This window comes from Ostrinia nubilalis, chromosome 29 (genome assembly GCF_963855985.1).
Source record: "Ostrinia nubilalis chromosome 29, ilOstNubi1.1, whole genome shotgun sequence".
In the NCBI taxonomy this organism is placed as follows: domain Eukaryota; kingdom Metazoa; phylum Arthropoda; class Insecta; order Lepidoptera; family Crambidae; genus Ostrinia; species Ostrinia nubilalis.
The window spans coordinates 5,809,558-5,830,377 of NC_087116.1; the positions used below are offsets into that span (position 1 = coordinate 5,809,558).

At 40.4% G+C, this 20,820-nt stretch overlaps 3 protein-coding genes across 3 annotated transcripts in view; 2 read left to right on the forward strand and 1 right to left on the reverse strand.

The window, feature by feature from the left end:
- Positions 1–7,867, forward strand: part of LOC135085743 (anoctamin-4) — a 50,806-nt gene extending 42,939 nt beyond the window's left edge. Inside the window, exons 23-27 of the mRNA XM_063980541.1 lie at positions 207–252; positions 1,686–1,791; positions 2,468–2,643; positions 7,090–7,270; positions 7,708–7,867. Of these exons, the coding sequence (XP_063836611.1) occupies positions 207–252; positions 1,686–1,791; positions 2,468–2,643; positions 7,090–7,270; positions 7,708–7,814 (616 nt within the window). The 3' untranslated portion in view covers positions 7,815–7,867. The remainder of the gene's footprint in view (positions 1–206; positions 253–1,685; positions 1,792–2,467; positions 2,644–7,089; positions 7,271–7,707) is intronic.
- The window catches only part of LOC135085585 (THAP domain-containing protein 5-like), a 308,949-nt gene that overhangs the window by 49,451 nt on the left and 238,678 nt on the right, over positions 1–20,820 (reverse strand). The window lies entirely within an intron of this gene.
- LOC135085736 (lysosome membrane protein 2-like) overlaps positions 16,975–20,820 on the forward strand; it is a 58,114-nt gene continuing 54,268 nt past the window's right edge. The window contains exon 1 of the mRNA XM_063980534.1: positions 16,975–17,276. Coding sequence (XP_063836604.1) covers positions 17,033–17,276 — 244 coding nt within the window. The 5' untranslated portion in view covers positions 16,975–17,032. The remainder of the gene's footprint in view (positions 17,277–20,820) is intronic.

Below are 20,820 nucleotides of genomic sequence, written 5' to 3' on the forward strand. Positions count from 1 at the left end.
TGACGATGATGATGATGATGACACTCCTTTTAGTTAGCTAGTATAAAATTCATAGTAAAGTTGAAAATTGAGGGGCTTAATATAATTACAAGAAACATTATCTTGATTGGAGTCCATGATTCAGCAAACGTGACGTAGGTCGCCTCCCTGCTCATCAATGGATCGATAAGTTCGTAATTAAACACAGATAAATTATTTATTTCCAGGTACGGCATACTAAGAGGGATCACATACGCCGCTGTGGTGTCGAATGTAAGTGCACTTTTCAAAATCAAATCTACCTATCTCTACAATTAAAGTTCATCAAAAGAGATTTTTGGGCTACTTTTGTAGTAGAGTAGACTGGGTACAGTTGTAACAGGGTACAGTTGTAACAGACGCGGGGGCGTCTGCCTCCTAACATTGAGGCCCGAAGTGCGGAGAGAGTTGCCCTTCTAAGGGCGACAGTTTGAGTGAGGCTGCAGCCAAAGCGTGGGGGTGCGTACCGTGAACGACTTAACGGCACCTTACATGCTACCCCACTAAGCGCCACCCGAGACCCGTCAGGTTTTTAGTGGGTAGGCCCTGCCCTTCTGGTAGAGCGAGCCCCACATAACCCACCGGAACCCCCGGACCGGTGGGTATGTATTTCATACATTTTCCTGACGCTAAAAAAAAAGGGTACAGTTGTTACACAACTCGAATGTTATACAATGTTCGGTAGATGAGAGGGGTACAAAGAGAAGGACATGACGCCGACAAGTCTATACAGCCTTACTAATCTTGTCGCGCGCATGCCCTTCCCTTTGTACCCCTTACCCTCTGAGCAACAGTCGAGTTGCAACCGTACCCTGTTACAATTACCATTCACTATGGTTGGTTTTAGTGTCACGCGGACTGTCAGTGCGGATCGCTCCGCTCAGCCGATCTGTATGAACTGCTAGGGAGCGGAGCGGTTCCTCCGGACCGCATTACTCTAAAACGCTCCCTAGAAGTTCATACAGATTGGCCGTGCGGAGCGGGTCCGCACCGGACGATCCGCGTGACACTAAAACCAGCCTATAACTATGTTGGCGGCGTGCTCAGATGCCCTCAATGTTTGCCGCGAAGATCGGCTACGTAAGCCATCTTCGGGCACACCAGCGCCGCCAAGACAGCTAGGAGTCGGAGTGGTCCCCATAGCATAACTAAAAAGCAGTACAGTGCCTTGCGTGTCCAGTTCAATAATGCCTTCAGGGTGCTGTTGGGGCTGTCTCGGTTCTTTGCCGAATTCGGCGTAGATTGTTTTTACACAACGATGCCAAAAAGGTGCACATCCCTTTTGCACCGGACCTGAGGGAGCCCAAACAGTATCCTGGGCTATTCTCTGAGCGTTTTGACTGTCAGTACATGAATAATTGTTGCATGATTCACGTGCTGCCTAATTTAAAATAACCATGACATTATTGAAATTATTGTAATATTTAAATTGTAATGTTGGTTATATTTTATTGATTTATTTTATTTAATTTAAAACTAACCTAAACTAATAATAATATGATCCCAATGTGATTGAAATAAATAATTATTTAATTAATTAATATAGCCAAAATCGGTTGTATGGATCATCATCATCATCATCACCTGTTACAAGCATACCCAGTCTATCAGTCAGCACCCCTAGAAATATCACATTATTTAAAACTAAGGTATTGTAATGTTTCCAGGCGTTCGTGATAGCATACACCAGTGACTTCATACCGAGGATGGTTTACAAATACGTGTACTCTCCGGACAACACACTTGCAGGGTACATAGACCACTCGCTGTCACGTAAGTAATGTACCTACACACGACAGCACATCAGGCTACCCATTTTTGTTGCAAATTCGCTCTTATTACAACTGCACAAGAAACCGCAGTGGTTAACTTGACGTGCCGTCGTCTGTACCTAAACATTTCTATGTATACCACTCAAAGTCAGAATGAATGTTTAAAATGAGAGCTAAAAACTGTGCGTAAGGTAAGCAGCGAGGATGCTGGCATCATTTCCTTGTTGGATAGGTTTAAAAAAGCTAGTATTTTTGTCTAAAACATTTATCATTTGTGACGAAATAAGTAGTCTATCCCAGTTGTCCCCTATCATTGGTCCACCACTGGTTGACGCCAAGAAAAAAGTTGCATTATCCTTCTGTTGGGGGCAACGCCACGTGCTGAAATCTTCATGTTAGTCCCTAAGTATTCGTGTAAAAACCTTTCGTTCGTTCAATATGCCGTCCACTGCTGGACAAAGGCCTCCGCCAAGGATTTCCACTACTGACTTTCAGCAAATCTACCTACCGAGTAGGATGCCTGCCTAATCCACATTTTCAGATCCTTTATTTGTGCAACAAAATTTGGGTACGGGACTATTCCCACCTCTCGTTCCCACCGCTGCAACTCCTGTGCAGCCAGGATCTACAGCTTGACCGCCAAAGTTTGTGTAGGTAAACGAAGAAAATGCTTTCAGTATTCAACACGTCAGACTACAAGGAAGACTGGGGGGCCGACGAGAACGAGGTGGACCCCCCGACGTGTGCCTACCGCGGGTACAGGAACCCCCCGAACCATGAGGACCCCTACGGGCTATCCCCACACTATTGGCACGTGTTCGCTGCGAGACTGGCCTTTGTGGTGGTTTTTGAGGTAAGAATCAGGCAAGAAATTTCAAAAAATTTATTGTTTTTGGACCTACAAAGCCAGTGAAGTCGAAATAATGTGGTAATGTATATGGAAAAATAACGGTTGAAAGGACAATGTTCGTTCTCCATACATTGTTCGCCTAAAGAACCAACAATTTTGACATATTACTACCCGAAAGCGAAATAATACGATTCTGTGTGTAAGAACAATGATTCCTGATGGACACTTGCCATAAAATTAATGATTAAGAATATTAAATCACAGCGATTTTATAATATGTCGTTTATGACAACATGGCGTCTAATGTATTGTGTGAATGTATGAACACCGATTCGCGAAAAATGTTTTGTATTGTCGTCACGCCGAGTCGCAGCCAAATAGTATAAAATAATAGAACAAGTTTTAGAAATACAACTCGGCATTCCACTTTTACAATATGACCACATATTGCACGTAAATAAACAACATGAATCGTAGGTTGTTTCCACCCTTGTCATCTGACACATGAAATAAACTCCTATTGTATTATAGATATCGAAGCCGAATCGTATATAATAATAGAATGGGTTTTGGAGATCACTCGGGGTTCCACTTTTATAAAATACCTACATATTACATAAAAATACCACGAATCATGAGTTTTCTTTTCACCATTTACATCTGACACGAGATAACAAACTCCTATCTCCATGACTACCATCGTAGTCTATGCCAAAGACTACAATATTTTAAGCAAGAAGTTTCAAACCTTAGCGGCTACGGTAACCCCTGGGCCACATACATCATGATAACATTCGGTCGACACCGGAACGAAGTCTTGCGATTATGCAAAAAAGCATCGTATTCTAGTGCGGCTATATCACGTTCAACCGGGGTTTTAATTCGACTAAAGTCCTGACTAAAGACTGGAAGAAAATACGCCGCATTGTATGAGCACTTCGTGTTCGTTAAAGCGGCTTCAGATCTAGAGCCCACATAGTTTTCTTTCCAATAATATCCGCAAGTAGCGCTGCATGATCTTTACAACAAAAACGGCAATAGTTATTAAGGTGCCAAAATTATATGATTACTTTGGCACGGTATTATACACGTGCGAAGATTTGTCATTTTCATTCATTTCTTCATCATCATCATCATTTCAGCCACAGGACGTCCACTACTGAACATAGGCCTCCCCCAATGACTTCCACATCGCACGGTTGGTAGCGGCCTGCATCCAGCGCCTTCCCGCTACCTTTATCAGGTCGTCGGTCCACCTTGTGGTGGGTTGACATTGCAGAATATGACTTTTGATAGGTTCATCATAGAATTCGGCGGGGATATCCTCACGGAGGAAGTTCGTAAAAGGGCGGAACAAGATCTTATAATAATGCAAGGCCGAAGCTGTTACGCGCGTGCTCCTACGTGTAATCCGGCGAGTATGCAATAAATAGTAATGTCTGGTAAATAGTGGTAATACGTATCGTTCGTTCGTTCGTTTCAGCCGAAAAGACGTCCACTGCTGGACAAAGGCCTCCCCCAAGGATTTCCACGAAGACCGATCCTGCACCGCTCGCATACAGGCACCTCCCGCGACCTTCACCAGATCGTCGGTCCACCTAGTGGGAGGCCTGCCCACGCTACGTCTTTCGGCTCGTGGTCGCCACTCAAGAACTTTCCTGCCCCAGCGGCCATCAGCTCTACGAGCTATGTGCCCCGCCCAGTCTATGTCTGTATGCGCTACGATTACAGGGTATCATTTTGCATAGTCGCAAGACTTCACTCCGCTGCTGTCAAATCAATGTCGCATAATGTTATCGCAATGTGTGTGGCCCTTGGCCAAATCACAGAAGCCTATGCGAAGAAAGAGCACTTGAATGACAATAAAAATCAGGGTTACCATTTTATAAGATTTCCTCACTATTGAGGGTAACAAAGTAACATTAATAATCTAGCCATTAATTACATTTATTACCTATACGAGAAAGTAAAGCAACATGCGGTTTTATTTTAATTTGTAAAATATTAAACCCCTCATATTTGTAACAGTTTGTTCCAAGTTTAGTTTTACTGTTTTGTTAACAGTATTGCTGTTTCAGCTGTCACTGTGAAGCTTTGGGAAAATAAATAAATAGAAAAAATATTAACATAAATATTTATTTAAGTTTTTATGTTCATTATCATAATATGCCAATTTAAGTTACACTGTGTGACAGTCTTTGACACTAAACAAACTCTTCAGCTTAATAATACCTACCTACAGGGCGTTTTTATAGTTACTCTTGCTGATGAAACAAGAAGGGTTGATTCTACTACTGAAATACAACTACTTTTCTTACAGGACCAATATCAAATTCTCAAAAAAATTCACATCCTCGTGATGGTGATAATTTCTATGGAGAGGTTTTTTTTATATTCGGTCTCTTGGGATAAGTTATTCCATTTGAGCAGTAGAATTAATCCTTTTTATTCGATCACATATAAAAACAACACAAGTGTTTAGGAAAACTTCTTCTTTGGTATGGTATCACTACGGAGTTATAATGTCGGCAACTCTGTATCACTGACTTGTAACTTTCAAACAGCATGAATAATAAGGGCACCACATTGGTTTTCTTTCTGAAAAAAGGCTTTCAGTTTTAGTACTAACCCTTTAGCACTATTTCATTGAAATAAAAATACAATAAACGCACAGAAGACTGAAATTGAGTCAACTGACGTGACATTTATAATTTGTTGACATTATGACAGTTTGACAAGACTAGGGATTGAAAAAGTTTTAATTGAAAAAGTAAAATGACAATTTATTAAAACGATTCACATGGATATAATCGATTAAAAATATTTATAAAATGTTCTGATACTTGCCTGTAGCGATTATCCAATCCTGGTTTCTACTGAAAAACTACCTCGTGGCAAGATTTTAATAAAATAATAAAATCTTTATCTTCTCTTTCACAATCTATAAAAGTTCATTTGGTCTATTATTATACATGTGCTATGAATGAGGGTTTTCGCGATTGAAAAATCCGCGAGATGGCAATACGTAGACGCGAGGTCCAAATGCTGCATGATTGGTGTCATGTCAAAAATAACCAATCATGCAGCATTTGGACCTCACGTCTACGTATTGCCATCTGGCGGATTTTTCAATCGCGAAAACCCTCATTGGCATAGATTATGAGAGACTGGCAACTATACTAGGTTGATATCAGGTGATCCGTCTGCTCATTTGCCTCCTGTCACATAAAAAAAATATATATATGTTTCTCACACTTCAACTGGCATTGGATTCAACATCGGATTCTGACACTTTTACAGTTATGATACCATGAATATCAGTTTATGGTCCTAATTATTTTTATTTTATTTACGACCTTCGACCAGTTGGACACTTTAGATATCTTCTTGTAATAGTGTCAAACTGTGAATATCTTTTTAGCTTTTAACGCAAATCTAGTCTTCAAAGCAGTTTAATCGATTTATTTTATTTTCAAAATCGATATTTTATTGTCTATGATGGCCGCAGGAACATCACTATACATGGACTCCCAGCAATAAAGTACGGTAATGCCTCGTACAGATTTTATCGGCAAAAATTATGGAACTTGATAGGTTTTAGACCATGCCACGCACCAAAACGTCCGGAAGTTGTAATAGTATTATAGAATAAACGTTAAAAGACTTATTTATTTAATTTTTCAATGCTTAAGTGTCCATTAGAATGAAAGGGTGCTTAATGTATTAAAAAAAATAGAAAATAATTATGATGGGTTAATGTTTTTGGGCGGTTTTTTAGGCGGTTTCTGACAATGTCCTTTTAATGACCGTGTTCGCTGCGAGATTGGCCTTTGTGGTGGTTTTTGAGGTAAGAATCAGGCAAGAAATTTCAAATTTTTCATTGTTTTTGGACCCACAAAGCCAGTGAGTTCGAAATAATGTGGTAAGGTGTGTGGTACCATAACGGTTGAGGGTTAAAAACAACTTCAATTTTATCATTTTACTTCTAATGTTAAGTTGGATCATGATTTAGAGACCTGTGACATCATAGCCGTTGCTCGTTTAAATACGTTAGATTAAAAGTGCCGAATAGGTTAGATGAAATCTTGGTTGTTCTCGAAATTGAAAGTTAGCACTGACGCCAGCAAATAAAAAAAAATAGTATTAGTAGAATCAGAATTACATGTACAATAGATGACAATACAATATTATGGTACCATCGAGCTGGTCTGATGATGGGACTGGAAGGTAGCCATAGGAACTCCTAAACGAAACAGCGGAATCGAATCGAGTTTGGGTTCATTGGATTTGTCTTTTCGAGTACTTTAGTGCTAGATGATTTAGTGCAGTGATTGAAAGCGTGTTTTTTGCTTTTTAAACTATTAATTTGTTTTTCAGCTCTTATCCCAAGAAGTCGTCCACAAGAACTAGAATTTAGTGAATTCCGCTTTAACAACGAATCTTTTCCAGCACGTGGTCTTCGGCCTAACCGGGCTCATGCAGCTCTTCATCCCTGACGTCCCGAGCGAACTCCGAACCCAGATGCAGAGGGAAGCGCTGCTGGCTAAAGAAGCTAAATATGAACATGGAAGGCGGAGGCTGTCGACTGAGTACAGACAGCTGATCACGCAGAAGAGTGATAGTGGCTCTGGTGAGGACATTCTCCAATTCTTCATCATCATCATCATTTCAGCCACAGGACGTCCACTGCTGAACATAAGTCCTGTACTCCTGTCATCCGCTTTGCAATGGACGGAAGTCGAACCTTAACTTCGAACTCCTCCTATGTTCTTCTGATTAATTTCGTTGCGGGTCCAATGACAGTTTAACTTTCCCCGGAACAAACTTGGCCTTCACTGGTTGGGTTATTGGCGGTCAAGCTGTAGATCCTGGCTACACAGGAATTGCAGCGATGGGAACGAGAGGTAGAAATAGTCCCGTTTTCGGAGCAAAAAAAAAGTAATTTGGCTAGAAGGGAAGTTCCTGATATGTTCCTGCATTCAAGACGAAAGCTAGCTGTTTTATTGGCGGTGGGAACGAGAGGTGGGAATAGTCCCGTAGCACTTTTTTACACTCTTTCTTTTTCAGATCGCGTCGGTCTTCCCTGGATGCGGCGGACTTCACGCGCTTCTGATGGCCTAGACGCTCATGTGGCGGTCGCCCAACGACCGTCATCACCCCCCATCACACACTGACATTCCAGAACGTTATAGCAGAGTAAATACAAATGAGTAGGTCATATTCATAGAAACGCACCGAGCGCGGTTTGTGTGTGAGCGCGCCAATATAAGTACGTATGCGGCGCGCACGCACACACTGACAAAATTGCGTGCGTTTCTATGAAGATGACCTACTCATTTGTATTTACTCAGGTTATAGTTCGCACGATAAAGGACGTAGCACACCTATCAACCCGGAAAGGGATCGTAACCGTATCAACTATGTTATCTTTGTATGAAACTCCATACTGTAAAGCCATGTATTCATTAGGCAACATTTGTTGATAAACTGTTTATGACTAATGTGAAACAAGTTTACCATAAACACAGGTTTCTGAAACTTGACCGTCCACACTTGCTCTCCCCTCATAGCGGGGAGCACGGCAACATGTATCATAAACAATGTTTCATCACCTATGTTTATGGACTGTTTATAAACTGTTTACAGAGATGATGAAACATTATCAACAAGTGTTGCCTAATGAATATGTTACGGTCAAAGTGATAAATGTGAAAATTATGAATAATCGCCGGTTATTATGAATAATTACCGCATGATTTGGTAAATGTGATTAATATGAGGTCATTTATGTGTGTATAAAACTAAATAGGCGGCTTAGGGGTGGCCCAAGGGCCACCCCCGCCCAGCGTTGCCAGACGTCCCGATTTTGGCGGGACGTCCCGATTTTTAAATCAAATTTAAATGTCCCGCGCGGGACTGGCTCGGTCCCGCTTTTCGGAGAGAGACACTCACTTCACCAAACTATTGTTTGAAACGCCATATTATTCTAAAGAATAAAACATTTTTAATTTTACTCTAACTAAAGACGAATTTAACGATAGAGTAAATCTGATTTAAAATATTATTTTTTTGTTAAAATCCATTTTCTATGGCTACTTTTGCTATATATTGTCACGTAAACGTAATTTTAAGTCAAATAAAAAGATAAATATTTGAAAACCTTTGATTATATACGTTGTTTTACTATGTCCCGCTTCTGACGGAAGAGTCCCGCTATTTTCACTCAAAAAGTACCAAAGTCCCGACTTGGCGAAAAAAAAAACTGGCAACGCTGCCCCCGCCGCACCTTAACCTATTTTTCACTTTAAATCAAAACATTAAGAAGAATTATTAAATAATCACAGTTAAATGTGATTAATTTATCACTTTTACCGCGACTGTCGGTAATTATTCATAATAACCGGTTATTTTAATGTGGTTATTTTCAATTTATCACATTAACCGTAAAAAATACATGGCTTTGGGCACACTTATCCGATCGTATATTTTTGATGGGGTGGTCGGAATAATAATAATCAAGAATAATTAAAAATTTTGTTTTTCTAACGTTTTCAATTCGCCCAATTATAAACCAAGGGTCCAAAACTGTTACTAAATAAATAGATAGATACGTCATAGATTATATGGATGTTATTATAATAGTTACTTTGTAAATTGTTAGTGAGGTTTAAAAAAAAATAAGATTTCGGAAAATTAAGTTTTCGGAAAAGTTAGGGTATGAATTGTGTTTTCGGAAAAGTAAGATTTGGAGAGAAAGATTGTAGGAAAATAAGTTTTTTGGAAACTAAGCTTTCGGAAAATAAGACTTTCGGAAAGTTAGGTTTTTAAAGTTAAGTTTTCGATAAGTCGAATAATAATTTAAAACATAATTTATTTTTAAGTAAACAAATCTTTTTTCATCTCTTCTACTACCTCTATCTAATTTGTTGAAACTGTTCAGTTATTGTAATATTTAATTATGTAATTAAAACAAATCTTGTTCTATCTATACGTACAGATGAGTCTCTAGACAATTTGTAATATAGGAGCTAAACATACTCGTAGCATCTTGTATGTATGTATGTATATGTCACCGTAATATTGTGAATTCCGTCAGATTATAATCTGACGTAGTTAGATTACAATCTAACCTAACCTAACCCACTGTTAGTTTACAATCTCACGTGTTATATTATAAACTGACGGAATTCACAATGTTACGGTGACACAATCTGGTCGCGTTAACTGCGCACCTGGCAGCCGTGACGTCACATCACCGCTTTGGTACGGACGGGACGATCGCGGGGAGGTGTGCGGGTGAGTGCGAGGGAGAGTCGCATTCCAGCGAGGTACGCAGTTAGCTCAATCGGGTAGTTATACCAGGAGCTATTTTAAAACAAAAATCGTATAGGTTGATGTGCCGTCGACTATAGATAGTTTCATCCACTAAAACGCGCCCCACCATTCTTCCGCTAATGTTTGAGTGTTATCGGTACACGCTAAATGCTCCATGAGTGCACACGCACACTACAGTAATGCCTTACGGATTGCTCGGACCACACTCCCCGCACCCCGCGCGACCGGGACCACACATTGCTGGGGCGCGCCCGAGTGGATGAAACGATCGAGGTACTTATGTTATTTTTGGATTTAAAAATTGTTGATCGTAACTTTAGTTAGATTGTTTAATAGTTATAATTAACTAAACTGTTGCACATTTATTTCTATTTATTTATACAAATGTAACGTGAACCGTCTACTGCACACAGTACTATACAGGGTGGAAACGATAAGTGGATGTATGGAAGCTGGAAACATTCAATTTTCGGAAATCCAGTTTATTATGTAACCTATTATATTAATACTGTTTGATAGAGCTTGTGAAACACTTTCAGGATCAGTAACCAGTTTCTCGATATTGTATAGGTAGTTTAGAAATAATTGAGTGAGATAACTTATCGTTTCCACCCTGTATACCTACATGAAAGATCTTGGTTGGCAGGACAACAGACTTAAATAAATAATTTATTACGAGTCACTAATTTGTAAGTAGGTAATTATTTTTTATGAGTTGACCATAATGGTATGTGACGGTCGACGTTATAGCGTATGACAGTTATTAAAAGGTTTATTCAATACGCCCCGCATAAGGACCGCGTAAGCCCCGCGTAAGGACCGCGTAAGCCCCGCGTAAGGACCGCGTAAGCCCCGCGTAAGGACCGCGTAAGCCCCACGTAAGGACTGCGTAAGCCCCGCGCACGTAACTTTTTTTTTGTGAATACACCTTTATACTGTCAAACAGTGCATGAGCGCTCTTAATTTGGAATTAGGTAATAAGGAATATGCATCGGTTTAAAAAAAAGAATATTCATAAATAAACAATTTGGTGAAATCCTAGAATTTCCGTAAAACAAGTATTTAAATTGGACGGGTAAACTTTGTATTTTAAAGAATTGGTAGATCGTGACGTCACATGACCAGCGCCCATGTTAACGTATCGTGACGTCACGAAACTAATGTCTATTCTTAGGTATTTTCAGACATTTTTGAAAGAAAAGCACTGACACTAGAGAATTGTAATAAAAATCTTACATATTCCTTGTGTTAAAGGACAATTTAATTTATTTCTTAACTTATGTAGAGTCAAACGTCAAATAGTTCGTGACACCCAAAGTGGCCAAAAAGTTGACAACACAACCTTATTTCAATGAGGGCTATCGTTTTAGCGCTCACCAGTTAACGCCACTGTAGAGTAAGGTCCTGTCACTTGCTAGTAGCGAAGACAGTGGCACCAACTTGTGAGCGCGAAAGTGGTAGGAGGACTATCGTATTTGCACTCATCATGATGGCGCCACTGTAGAGTAAGGTCCTGTCAATCGCCAGGGGTGCCAACTGTTAAGTATAAAAACGATAGCCCTCATTGTAACAAAGACGTGTTGCGAACTTTTTGGCTACTTTGGGTTTCACTAAATATTTGAGGCTGACGCCCGTATTCACAAACGATGCTTGCTTATGTGAAGCAGCAAATCGACCGCACAGCGTTGAACAGAGCTCTGTGATTGGTTCGCGTCACCCTGTGCGTCCACGCACACTGTGAGATCTCATAGTAATGTTTGTGAATACGGGCGTAACTGTACTTTAGTCTGAAGATTTTCTGAAGCCACATAGTCAAATGTACGTGACAATTAGCTGTTAAGAATAAGTATGTTGAATACTCTGTAAAATAAGTAATTAAGTAAACTGTTGTTGATATGTGACAATTTGTTTTACTAATCTATCTAAGCGAAAGGTCACTGACTGACTCACTCACTCATCACGAAATCTCAGAAACTACAAGTGCTACGAGTCTCAAGCATGAGGGTTCCTTTTAGAACGTAGGTGCTGACAAAAGACAGGACTTTGCAAAATTCAATCCCTAATTAAAATAAAATGGGATCCACGCTTAGATACGAAGTCGCGGACAGGCGATGGATGCAGGGCCGCTACCAACCGGGCGATGTGGAAATCATTGGGGGAGGCCTATGTTCAGTAGTGGACGTCCTGAGGCTGAAATGATGATGGCCATCCTGTATATGCGAACATCAGGTCTCCCCAACCCGTCTGGCCAGCTTGGGGAGTATAGAACAAATCCTCCATTTGCCTCTGGTAAATTAGAGGTCGCAGAATTGCTAAAATTAAGTGGCAATGGGCAGGGCACATAGCTCGTAGAGACGATGGCCGTTGGGGCAGAAAATTCACGAATGGCAACCACGGACCGGAAGATGTAGCGTGGGCAAGCCTTCTACTAGGTGGACCGACGATCTGGTGAAGTTCGTGTGGATGCGGGCAGCGCAGGACCGGTCGTTGGAAAGCCTTGGGGGAGGCCTTTGACCAGCAGTGGACGTCATTTGGCTGAAACGAACGAACGAAATTAGAGGGGATCGTACTCCTGCAGTGGAGGCTAAATGACCTTTGTATCCTACACTATTTCTACCGGCACACGAATGATAATCACGTTAATTATAAATACATAATTATTGTTTTTAGAGTTAATTTGTTTACTTATTTATTAAATTATTTAATAGCGAAACTTAAATCTAAACAAATATTGTTGACATGTCATTATCACACTGTTATCAATGTATTCATGAATGGGACGGACCGACAAAGAACTGATAGTGGTGTACAAACAACAGCACGTCAGGCTACACATTTTTATTGCAAATAAGACCTTATTGAAAGGTGATAAGACGCCAATGTGTTTAGATGTGCTGGACCATCGGAAGCTGCTTGCATTTGGGCATTCGTGATACGGTTGTGGGATTTGACACCATTGTTGTAATTTACAGGAAAAACGTTTGAATTCAATGCACATTAAACTGTCCTTGTTACTTGTACCTTGTTACTGACTACTCCACTACTACGGTCTTGGTTTCAGCCAAATGACGTCCACTGCTGGACAAAGGCCTCCCTCAAGGATTTCCACAAAAATTAGCCCTAGGCCCGCAGGGCTACTTCCCGCGACCTTTACCAGATCGTCAGTCCACCTAGTGGGAGGCCTACCCACACAGCGTCATCCGGCCCGTGGTCGTCACTTGAGAACTTTTCTGCCCCTGCAGCCATCAGCACTACAAGCTATGTGCCCCGCCACCATTCTACGGGCTTTAGTTTCTAGCTGTTCGCATTTTAAAGGAGTTAGCGAAACGCTTAGTGCGAGCTGGTGTAAGCACAATAACTAGAATTTGAATCAAGTATCAATAATTCTTTGAAGTCAATGCCCCGACGCGTCAGTTCCCGCTGCATTTTTGCAATTCAAAGTTCAAGTTGAGTCGGGAAGCGTATAATCTCAACTCACCATTCAAAAATCAATTTTCCTCCATTGTGATAAGTCTTAAATCTGCGAAAAGGGGATTGGTCGTGATATTTACCGTGCCCCAGTTCCTTCATTGTATAATAAGAACAATGACCCGGGTTATTTATTAATAGTGTTTATATAAATAATTGGAGCTGCAATCAAAGTTAAATGAATTTGGTTTGATCCAGTATCACGCATGCATTCAACCTATCATTGATAAAAACCGCCTAATGTAGATAAATTCCCGTACTCTCTTCTCAGTGGATACAGGTTTGGAGGAAATATTACGAAATAATTACCAAAGATATTTATTTATACCTATCTTATTAATCGCATCAAAAATTTAAGATTTTAAACAATACATCATTATAAAACTTATCATTCGGGTTGATTGCAGTGTCCTTACCCCGAACGGCTCGGCGGACGCCGATAAAATAAGTAAAGGTCATTGCCTGACTTAAAATGTATTTTTCGTGATTTTTTTTATCTAAATATGGCCATAGTTTAAAATTATATCTACAATCCTTTTGATATTAAAGAATTGGTAAACGCGATATGCTCACGTCCGAAATACCGCAGTGTCTCAAGACAAAAGTCTGTGACCAGTCTGTGCTGCCAATAGGTATATGGATCTGAAACGTGGTCGCTTACCATGGGCCTCATAAGAAGGCTCAAGGCGATGGAGCGGGCTATGCTCAGAGTTTCCCTGCGTGATCGAATCAGAAATGAGGAGATCCGGAGGAGAACCAAAGTGACCGACATAGCTCGCAGAATTGCTAAAATCAAGTGGCAGTGGGCGGGGCACATAGCTCGTAGAGACGATGGCCGTTGGGGCAGAAAATTTCTTGAGTGGCGACCACGGACAGGAAGACGTAGCGTGGGCAGGCCTCCCACGGTGGACCGGCGATCTGGTGAAGGTCGCGGGAAGAGCCTGGATGCGGGCAGCGCAGGACCAGTCGTTATGGAAATCCTTGGGGAGGCCTTTATCCAGCAGTGGACGTCATTTGGCTGAAACGAACGAATGACCGAATCCTTTGATTATGAAGGATTGGTAAACTAAGCGCACTTTCAGACTTGATAAACTAAAGATAGAGTAACTAGATTCATCTAGCAATATAATTACCATATTTTATAGCCATCAGCTTCGGTTTATTAGGCTTTAAAAACAAAATGAGTTTTATGGGTTTTTATTACAGCGCACACCGTTGATTTTTCATCGGCCGATAGTTGGGTCGGGCTGTTGATCAGTATGGGCATGTATGGGAGTGCGCACACTACGCCGATTCGATTTGGCCGATTCTTCATACAAATTAAAAGCGGGCACAACTATCGGCCAACTAAAAATCAACGGTGTGCGCAGACCACCGATTTTTAGTTGGACGATAGTCGGGTCGGGCTGTTAATCAGTATGGAGAATGGAGATGTATGAAAGTGCGCACATTACACCGATTTGGTATCGGCCGATTCTTCATACAAATCAGCGCAGGACCGAAATCCTTGGGGGGAGGCCTTTGTAGAAAATGATGATGATGAATTTCAAAATTGCCAAGTTTTTATTAGCAGAAGAAAAGTTTTTTGCTTTGTAGGTAGTTATAAGTCTTAGATTATTCTCTGCATCCTACACTTTTAGGGCTATATTTCACCGAGACCCCATGGCGGCGCAACCAGTCGCCGGCTACCAACAAAATGTATACAGCTCTATAGAGAGTTACTCACCTGGTGACCGTTTGGTTGCGCAAAGCTGCAGCCCTTAAAAAAGCTTTTTCACGTCTCAGTATTAACCCTACCACTGCTTCGGGACAATAAATGGGCCAGTGCTGAGAAGAAGCAGCGCAAGAAACTCAGTCACTTTTACCAGTAGAGTATCCTTAGTCCTTACTCAATTTTTCTTTTAATATTGTAGATCATGTTATTAAATATCAATAATACATTATGTTAATAAATATCAATGACCTGCCTTCACGTGCTATTAGAATTTATAATTAGGCAATAAATAGGTAGTCGAACTGTAGTAGGATTAAGAAAAAATATTAATAATAAGCGTTCACTATAAATAAATTATTCAAACTAGTGACCTGCCCCGGCTTCGCACGGGTGCTAAGTATTATAAACCTGCCTCTTGAATCACTCTATCTATTAAAAATCCGTATCAAAATCCGTTGCGTAGTTTTAAAGATCTAGCATACATAGAGACAGACAGCGGAAAGCGACTTTGTTTTATATACTATGTAGTGATGATGACAAAATAAATGGTTATTTAAAAGGCAATGAACTTAGTACTTAGATGTATTTTATTTGAACCAGCTGGATTGTCTGGAACAGGTCGCTTCCCAGCGTTAAAATCGCCTTAATGAATGTTTGAAACATTTCTTTTTCTTTCTTTCTTTAAAATCTGTTTACATAAAAAAAACTCATAAAACTCACTAACTTATTTATGCAAACAGCTTTTAAAAAGCACTTTTACACGTCCCAGTTTTAACCCTACCACTGCTTCGGGACAATAAATGGGCCAGTGCTGAGAAGAAGCAGCGCAAGAAACTCGGTCACTATTGTCAGCCTCTTTTTCAAAGGTTTACAGGCTTTAAAATATACATCGCTATACATATAAATCGCAATATACCCAGAGGAGTAAAATAAAGGGAAGAATCGCAAAGATATCAGGGAAGCGCTGGACGCAGGCCGCTACCAATCGATCAACATGGAAAGCATTGGGGGCCCACAGATGAGACAGGGAGGCCAATGTTCAGCAGTGGATGTCGTACGACTGAAATGATGATGATGTTGATGATGAAGAATCGCTAAGTATTTTATACACGATTGTCGTCCAAAAGGTTGAGTAACAGTGCCCGATTGTTTACTATATCTACATTTAATTATAATATTTCTGTTGTCAATCAACTTCGCCTGTTATTTACATAAACACCTTTTTTCTATCTTACTAGCAATGTGAATGTTTGTGAATATTGGTAAGTATCTGTTACTCATTCAAGCAAAAACTACTGAACGAACTTTGGTGAAACCTTACACTAGATACCTACCTATTATTGTTTATTACATTAGAATAACATTTAAACTATAATTTATAACGATCTGTCACAGTCAAGTCAGCTCAAGAAAAACAATTCATCATTTCATTGAATGAAAATGAATGAAAAGTCTTGAAGCAATCATTTCCATATCCTACATCTGTGATAAGTACCTATACTGAATTTCAGGCTATACCGCGGGCAAAATCTACTCATCATCGTCATTTCAGCTACAGGACGTCCACTGCTGAACATAGGCCTCCCCCAATTATTTCCTGACCGGTTGGTAGCGGCTGGTAAAATCTATAAAAAAACCCAACATAAAACTAGAAACGTTTTCCTCCCAACAAATAAAATAAATGACGAAATCTTACAAAAAGACTCGACTCGCAGACGGTTCCATTGATAACCCATATACACTGATAGCAATTAAAAAACAACGATATCTGTCACCCCGTTTGACCCTACGCCTCAGTCTTCTTCAGTTGGGCACCGCACTGCGCCGTGTCTGGTCGTCGCGTGCGCACATCAACGCAAAAAGTTTCGTTCAAAAATGGAGCACAAAAATCTTGAATCCGTGACGTCTACAACTTTAATGCTGCCAAAAGATGAGAAAGTCGTGGTGCTCACTCCTCATAGCAATGGTTTAGGCAAAGTCCTCATCAGAGAGGATACGGTTCTGGCGAATATTCAGGGTTGTGCGGGATGCGGAAAAGCCAGGTTCACCTGTGCTGGCGTGAAGAATCAGTGGTCGGTGCTGTGCTGGGGCCGGCAGTCGGATAAGAAATATTACAGCAGTAAGTTTGTTTTTAAATAGTTTACTCCTGGATTATTCCCGTTACTCGTTCCCCGCTGCAACTCCTGTATAGCCAGGATCTACAGCTTGACCGCCAATAACCCACCCAACCAGTGAAGGTCAAGTTTAGTATAGCATAGGAATCTATAATGCCCTATCTTTCTAATTAGACCATAGGCTTCCTATGCCATAATTGGGTATTCTTTTTCGTCAGAATTCAAAACAAAGAAATTGTATTTGGCATTAATAAATAGGGCTACGCACTTAGTTTACATTTTAGATAATTAATTAGCTTTATTATAATTATCTCGTACAAGCTTCGGTATTTCACAGAGCAAGATAATTATTATCAAGAGCATTAGTTAATTATAAATTTTCTTAGACATAATATGAGAAAATTGGCATGCTCCTTACTTTTATCCATTTAGTATTTTTCACAAAAAGTCCCATAATTATTCTATCTACCTACATACAATTAGCTCTATACGAAACATCATCCAACCAAATTGATACAGCTGGTTAATCAAAAATCGTAAGAAACAGACAAACCCTCTATTCCTGAATTGAAATTTTCAGCTTGAGCGCTATAAACAATAATAATTCTGCAAAGTTCCATAAAAATCCGTTCTACAGTTCTTGCGTGAAAAAGTTGCAAGTTTGCATCCTCAGAATCTTTCGCATTTTTCAAAAGATTATTAGCAATTTGTATTGCACAAATTACTAATAGTCCCGTTAGCCCCTCGTGTTAAGCTAAATAAGCTTGTGTTACGAGTGGGCTCACCACAATAGTCAAGCGGTGGGATTCGAACCCGCGTTCCTCGGATCTCGAGTCGGCCAGTCCGACCTCTTCAGCTATTTATTATTTCATCTATACTAATATTATAAAGCTGAAGAGTTTGTTTGTTTCTTTGTTTGTACGCGCTAATCTCAGGAACTATCCGTCCGATTTGAAAAATTCTTTCACCATCACGCTACGAGTAATAGGTGCAGAGCAAAAATGAAAAATGTTGCGAAAACGGGTTTTCACGCGTACGAAGTCGCGGGCACAGCTAGTTTATTGTAATAGTAGGTTAGTAAGATGATTGTTATATACGTAGTTTTATCTACCCATCTAAATACGGTTGAATGACTGCACCCAAGCATGCATTAAATAAATAAATAAATTACAAAAATACACGCACGCGATTATAATGAGAGATCTTAGAAATAAATTAACGCCTGTATTTATTTATGTTAATCAGCAAATCGAACGCACAGTGTTGAATAGAGCTCTGTGATTGGTTCGTGTGTCACCCTGTGCGTCCACGCGCACTGTGAGACTTCATAGTAATGTTTGGGGGTACGGGCGTAAAACTCTACTAACGTCAACAGTACATAAATATTAGTTCGTTCGTCGTTTCAGCCGAATGACGTCCACTGCTGGACAAAGGCCTCCCCCAAGGATTTCCACAAAGACATGTCCAAAGTTACAAACATTATTGTGAGGTCTCACAGTGCGCGTGGGCGCACTGGGTTGCACACGAACTAATCACAGAGTTCTATTCAATGCATGCATCACCCTCAGCCAATAGGGGCGGAGCAGTAAAGAAAAATGTTCCAAAAACGGGAAATACGAGCATTATTCAAACTTTTCACGCGTACGAAGTCGCAAGTACAGCTAGTCTTTTAATAGGACTATTCCCACCTCTCGTCCCCACCGCTGCAACTCCTGTGTAGCCAGGATCTACAATATCTACAATTACAACACAATTCGCTTGAACGTCAATAAAACTCTACCAGTGAATGGCAAGTTCTTTTGTAAGTTGTTTACAGTCTATTAAAGGACATTCGACACGACTCAAATTGCCCTACGGAGCACAGAGTCAAATTTAATTTACTGAGAATCAGGTAGCCACCAGTTTGTACAGCGTCAAATAGTTAGTGACACCCAAAGTAGCCAAAAAGTTCGCAACACGTCTTTGTTACAATGAGGGCTATCGTTTTTATACTTAACAGTTGGCACCCCTGGCGATTGACAGGACCTTACTCTACAGTGGCGCCATCTTGATGAGTGCAAATGCGATAGTCCTCCTACCACTGTAGCGCTCACCAGTTGGTGCCACTGTCTTCGCTACTAGCAAGTGACAGGACCTTACTCTACAGTGGCGCTAACTGGTGAGCGCTAAAACGATAGCCCTCATTGAAATAAGGTTGTGTTATCAACTTTGAACCACTTTGAGTGTCACGAACTATTCAACGACTGTACCAAGCCTACAATGTCCCAACTTATCATCATCATCATCATCATCATTTCAGCCATAGGCGTCCACTGCTGAACATAGGCCTCCCCCAATGCTTTCCACGTTGATCGATTGGTAGCGGCCTGCGTCCAGCGCTTCCCTGCTACCTTTACGATGTACGCAGAACTGACGGCCGATGGGGCAGAAAGGTTCTGGAATGGAGGCCGCGTACCGGAAAACGCAGCGTGAGACGTCCACCTACAAGGTGGACCGACGACATGTCCCAACTAGTTGGAATTAAATCTATATTATCTATAAAAGCGAAAGCCCACTGACTGACTGACAGACTGACTCACTCACTCATCACGAAATCTCAGAAACTACAAATTTTGCATGGGGGTTCCTTTTAGAACGTAGGTGCTCACTAAGACGGGATTTTGCAAAATTCAACCCCTAAGGGGGTATAACGGAGTCCACGCGTAGTTACGAAGTCGCGGGCGGCCGCTAGTACATAAATATTTGCAATATCAAATTAATAATATTAAATTCATAAATTCATTGAATAATTGTTGTATGTGGTTACATAGAGATAATAGGTACCTATACTAATGAATTATGTATAATTAAAAATAATGACAGCGTTGATAATAGTAGGTACATAAACATTGTAGTCACCAAAATTTTGATAAAATCTTCCAAAACCATTTTGTAACCTCAATGATATTGTGATGTGTACTATTCCCAAATAAATAGGTAGTTTTTATAATATGTATTATGTATTTTGCTAAAAACATGCATTGCAATTTCAAAACTCCTTGGATCAGTAGTAAGACAGCAATACTCTTTAGGAGGTTTTAGGTTCGATTCTTCAATCGGCACATAGTAAAAATCATAAAACGTAGCGCTAAACCAAGGCCAACTCGGTGGACTGACGATCTGGTGAAGTTCGCGGAAAGCACCTGGATGTTGTGCAAGACGGTCGTTGTAGAAATCCTTGGGGGAGGCCTTTGTCCAGCAGTGGACTTAGGTTGAAACGAACGAAGTCCCACATTATTATTATTTATTGACAAAGATCTACCAACAACACATCTTTACATAAACAAGTAATGCATGCAATGATGACAAGACCAAAAGATGTGTCTTTATAGGTAAATACAGCTTATAGTTCTTTGGGTTTGGTTTTTCCCACAAATATTTGTTGATACAGGGTTATAAGTCTAACTCTTAACTCAGTCAGTGCCTGAGGTATGGGAGGGGAGGGAGGGGTGATTTTGACATTATGACTTGACAGAGCATACAAATTTGAAGTCTCGCTGACATTTGACG